Source organism: Hesperophylax consimilis, chromosome 17, assembly GCF_061612785.1.
Source record: "Hesperophylax consimilis isolate HC1 chromosome 17, BYU_Hcon_1.0, whole genome shotgun sequence".
Lineage (NCBI taxonomy): Eukaryota > Metazoa > Arthropoda > Insecta > Trichoptera > Limnephilidae > Hesperophylax > Hesperophylax consimilis.
Window position 1 is genome coordinate 16,288,397 of NC_142852.1, and position 5,399 is coordinate 16,293,795.

Here is a 5,399-nt window from a genome sequence, read left to right on the forward strand (position 1 = left end):
CTTGTAAGTACATTCTGAGCATAAGAATAGTTTCTCTTTAGTGTGGCTTCTAATATGTACAACCAGATTGGATTTAAACCCACACGTGTAGTTACAAGTAGGGCAGGAAAATAGTTTCTTCCGTGTATCAGATTTTTTTTTCATATGCATATTTTGCACAGTTAATTTTTGAAACGAAATCTGAAAAAAAGAAAAAAAAAATTATGGTATCAAGGTTATTCAACAGCTGAACGTTCAGTTAAAAGAAAAGCAAATTATGTGAAATTTTGAATTCTGAATAAAAGCGATTTCAATTCTATTTCTAAATTTTACGTTTTACCACTTTGCTATATTAATTCGCTAATTAATAGCACCATCACCGATACCTACACATGTGAAGAAAATACTCACATGTGAAAAAATGACGGTTCGTTGTCATGTTCTGTTGTTTGACATAAAAACCTAAAATCTTTGCAAAGCACTGAAACGGGAGATTTCAAAATTGAACGTTGAAACAAAGACAGAAATGTAATTCTATCCATGAATGCCTAAAAATTTAGGATAGGCAGGATGAGAAGGGTAGAGGTGCTTCATGAAATCACTAAAAACTGAATTAGCTGCTAATTGAAAGATAACCCAAATTACTTTCTGAAGGTAGATTGAACGGAAGAAGTACGAACCATGGCACCGAAATTAAGTTAACTAGTTCACTTCTGCTGAGCTGTTCCGAGCTGCGGTCTGCAGGATAAACTTACTGCTGACAGGAAAGGGCACTAGAAGAATAAGTTAATGGTTTACCTTTAGTTTTATGAACGACGGATACGTTTTGAAAATCGGGAAAGTCAATATCTACTTCAGAGTGTGCGCCAAATTCTTGCGCATGTTCCTCTGCCACTAGAGTCCCTGGTTCAAACATGGTCGAAGTAGCATTACTAACAGATATTTTCGACGAAATAAAATCTGAAAACACAGAAAAAATGAATAATGATACTGTGGTTATTCGACAGATTAACAATATGTCCAAAGTAAACCGAGACTGAACAAATGCAAATTCAATTTCATTTCATATATACACGTTTACCTAATTGTTAACATTAAGTTGCTCATTCACAGCACTTCTGTTACCTTGACCGAAAACTAAATATACGTGAAAACAGAAAAATTCGTTGTTATACTAGCCTTTTTCATGACATAAACAACAAGAAACTTTGTGCAGCATTGATAAGGAAGATTAAAAAAAGATAACACACAGTCATCCATGTGAATCTACCCATGCAGCCCTAATATAACTCTGGACAGATGAAAGTGAGAATATTAGAAGTCCAACATCAAATGGCCAATAATTGAACTAGCTGCCATTGGAAAGATATACCAAACCACATTCTGACGGTGATATGTATCGAAACCGAAGTTACTGGTTTAAGTTATTTCTCCTGAGCTTTTCGGGGCGGCAGTCTGCGGGGTAAACTAATGTCCGATAGGAGAGGTCATCGGAAGAATAAGTCAATATCTTACCAAGACTTTGGTCGATCCTTTCAAGATGAACGAAACATTCCTTTTTAATGTCAGGATAGTCGATATCTATTTCCGAGAATACTTGGGCATGTTCTTCTACCACTAGAGTATCTGGGTCACACTCGATCGCAGTAGCTTCATCTGTCTCCTGTTTGACAATCCCGAACTGTAATATTTCTTCATGAGGGGATGTTGGACTTTCTTCACCGGGGATTGTCTCCGGTTCAGACATTATGACACCGACATCCGAGGTCGTAAGATCCATTTAAAGTAAAACGACTTTCTGATTTTGAATGTAGCAAAATATTCTGGAAATGAAACAGTTATAGGTTTGTCATATTCATATCACACTCTGCAACTACACAGTCGTCAACATCAAACCGAGAGAATGGACTATATTGAAGTTTAAAAGCAGAAATGCGTCAAGAATTAAATTTTTTTCAATTTGATAGCATGAAACACAATGTTATTTTTTTATTTGAATACCGCACTTGTGTCCCAGCTGCTCCCAAGCGTCTGGAGCCAGTGAGACTATGGCATCCCCAATAAAGTTCAACACTTCTATTAGAATAGGGCTATAAGCAAGGACACTAATTGTAAATAGCATTTTTTTGCTGGAGTCAGTGCACTATCCATAAAATTATGACAAACTAACCGCTGAACACAAACTGTTCTCACATTTGGAACATTTAAAATCCTTCATATATCTTAGCCGACTGTTTTAGATGGAGAAAAATATTTTATCAATTAATATTATCGAACTTCTTTATTGTTCAATTCTGATAAAAGTAGACAATTTGGTGAGATGAAAGAAGGTACGCGATTATTTACGTAAATGTCAAATGACATTATCACCGCTAACACCTCAGTGTTTAATAACAGCACTGCTTTGCGGCTTTCAGGGATTGAGCGGTCAATTTATATTTATTACTGGTATACCGGAACTCAAAGTCTCGACTACTGATAGCAGCCCTAAATTACTATCCAACTGTCGAAAATGCACCCAAAATATTGCAATAAATACATATTACGCAAATATGAGTTAGCTGAGTAGTGAGTTGTGTTGAAAAACTTGTACTTAAGTATATTGTGCCAGACTAGCAGTTTACAAGATCAAAACGTGTGTTAATAGTCTGGACTACATTTTGTTTGAGATGCGGCATTTTTATATAAGACTAGGGGTGGGTACCAAACCTAGGACTGAAATCTAAACAAATGATTTTAAAATTTTAACCGTCTTGTTGTATAGGCGAATTGTTATGGAAAATTGAATAAAAGCCTCACGAGGTGACGACCTTATCGATATATATTATAAAAGTCAGTGTACAATGTTCGTGCTGCTAAAAGTCAGAACTGAGTGCCGGTACGATCAAGGGTAATGTGGTAGCACTCTGTGCCCCATCCGTGCATAAGGTTCCCGTTTTTAAATGAAGAACCTTCTTTTGATGATAGTATCGCCCTCCAGATTTTTTTAGAACAGTCCAGAACATTCGAGAGTATTCGAGAGCATTTCACAACATTCCAGTACATCCCGGAACATTCTAGAATGTTATGGAATGTTTGGCAATAACCTGGAACGTTCGGGAACATCAGAGATCATAATGAACCAAAAGCAGGATAACAGGCCGTTTCCTGAAAAACTTTTAGTGAATTCGTAATCGTGACAATACATTGTTATCTCTTAACACTATAAAACAAAGTTCCTATTCTCGTCTATCTGTTTGTGCGCTTAGTTCTTCTAAACTATGCAACGGAGTTTGATACATAGATTTTATATTTATTGAAAAGTCGAGCAACGCCAGTTACACGTCACGTATATTGAATAAAGGGTTTTTGAAGTGACAGATTAGTAAATTAACTTACCGCTTCGACTGGTTGGTTAGAATTGGACATCGGGTTATTTTATATTATTATTATAAGTACTTTCGCATTAGTGTTGACGACACTACGACGCTGGTGGGTTTAATTTTGCAAATTTAATTATTTAAAACCAAATATTTGAGAGGTATCGTTTATCCATTTACCGTTTAATCGGCGTCAAACGATGACAGATGACAGCATAAATATACCACTCTCTAGATCGATATCTTCGGGCTTTTTGTATACAACAGAATTATACAGTACTTAACCACAGATATACAAGCAGTACCTACCGTGCGGAAAAGAGCAGTAGACAAGATAGAAAAAACTCAAGGTCATCTAAAAGTAAGATGCAACCATAGACAATATAATTGCTCTCGGCCTACTCCATTCATTCACTAGCCCAAAAAAAATATTTTAAAAATAAAAATGTCCTTGAAGCAGAAAAATGTCGAAATGTTTTCCAAGGGGCAAGGTTCATCTGACTAAGAAAATAAACTTTTACAGTGCATTTCCTTGAGATGAAACTTGTAAATCTGAGAAGAAGAAACCCAAAATGACAAGAAATTTGCAAAATCACTGAAGAAAATTTCCAAAACATGATTGTCCGACAGTATGACGAAGAATTCCGACATTTTTCAGCCTCATGAACTCATGGTTACATATGTTTAAAAATCTTTAATTTCACCAAAACAATAAGATAATACAGGATAACACTAATCAATAACATGAATAAGTTTATCGATATAATAAATAACATTTATACGTTGTGGAGGAAGACATAATGTCAAGTATGAAGCATTGTTCAAAAAACCGAACGAATAACCTAAAACTGTTAATTCACTTTAAACTTGAACTTACGTAGGTAGGTTGAATATAATATGTTTGTAACTCGCTAACACTACACTGGCTTATATTGTATTTTTATCACGAACAACTTTAACACGCAATATTTTCGACGGAAATGATAGTATTTCGGCAGAAAATGACAACCCGCGTGTATAAATAAACCACTGTCATTTTGTTTGAATGATTTGAATTTCAAATCTTCAAATTTTGAAACTGTCAAAATTCCGTCATCTCTTTCTGTTACACGAGTCATTATGGTAGAGAGCGAGAGATCAAACCAATCCTTCTGTTCTCACCAATGAGATCTGAGCTTTTAGCCATATTATTCGTTTTCTATAAGAATTTTGAGGTGGGCGTGGCGGTTTCAAATGAGTTTCGAGGCCAAAGCTTAGTTAAATGCCCCTGGATGACAGGCAGTGAAGTAGGTAAAATGATGTCATAGACAAATAATAGCAAAGACAAAACAGATAGTACGACACTTAAAAAATTTCAGAAAACTTATATGAAGGATTATTTTTTTAAACATGAGAATAAAATCGGGAACCTGATAAAAAAAAATCCGGATGTAATCCGGAGGACATAGCTCAGTTGGTGGGAAGCTAGTTTCGATAAGATTATAAATAAACCACTGTATGTTTATGAGAGATAGAAAGGCTGACAGAGATATTGAAAAAAAGGTTAATGAAGGTAATTAATAGTGGGGTATCGTTGTTGACCTTAACAAAATATTTTCTAACGAAGCGAAGCTAGCAGTCCACAATGTAATGCTGGTACCTCCCTTGATTTATGGCAGTGAGGCATGGAATTGACAGAGGAAGGATGAAACTACAATGAATGCTGTAGAAATCAGATCCCTGAGGCATATGTATTGTAAAGCCATATATGAACGTGTGATAAATGTGGATATACGCAAAGAATGCAAGTCTGATGTAAGCGTAATGAGTAAAATTATGAAAGGGACGCTTATATGGTTTGGGCGTTTAGAGCAAATGAACAAAGAAAAAATGTAAGGAGATTATATGATGCAAATGTGAATAATCGAAGAAGTCGGGGATGCCTGACGAAGACATGGCACGATCAAGTGAAAAAGATACTTGAGTCAAGCCATATCAGGAGTCAGAATAACAGAAGAGCATGTATGAGACGATGTGTGAATGTGAATAAGGCAAGGAGTGTGTGCCAAGACCGATTAATTA

At 35.7% G+C, this 5,399-nt stretch overlaps 1 protein-coding gene across 1 annotated transcript; it reads right to left on the reverse strand.

Moving 5' to 3' along the window:
- Positions 1 to 686: 686 nt before the first annotated feature.
- LOC149416096 (uncharacterized) lies at positions 687 to 3,527 on the reverse strand. Its single transcript, XM_089641874.1, has 4 exons — positions 3,358 to 3,527; positions 1,495 to 1,802; positions 833 to 939; positions 687 to 752 (listed from the first exon to the last, which is right to left on the reverse strand). Exons 2-4 carry the CDS (start codon positions 1,757 to 1,759, stop codon positions 687 to 689), a joined length of 438 nt encoding a protein of 145 aa, XP_089498000.1. The 5' UTR covers positions 1,760 to 1,802; positions 3,358 to 3,527.
- Between the last annotated feature and the right edge of the window lie 1,872 nt (positions 3,528 to 5,399).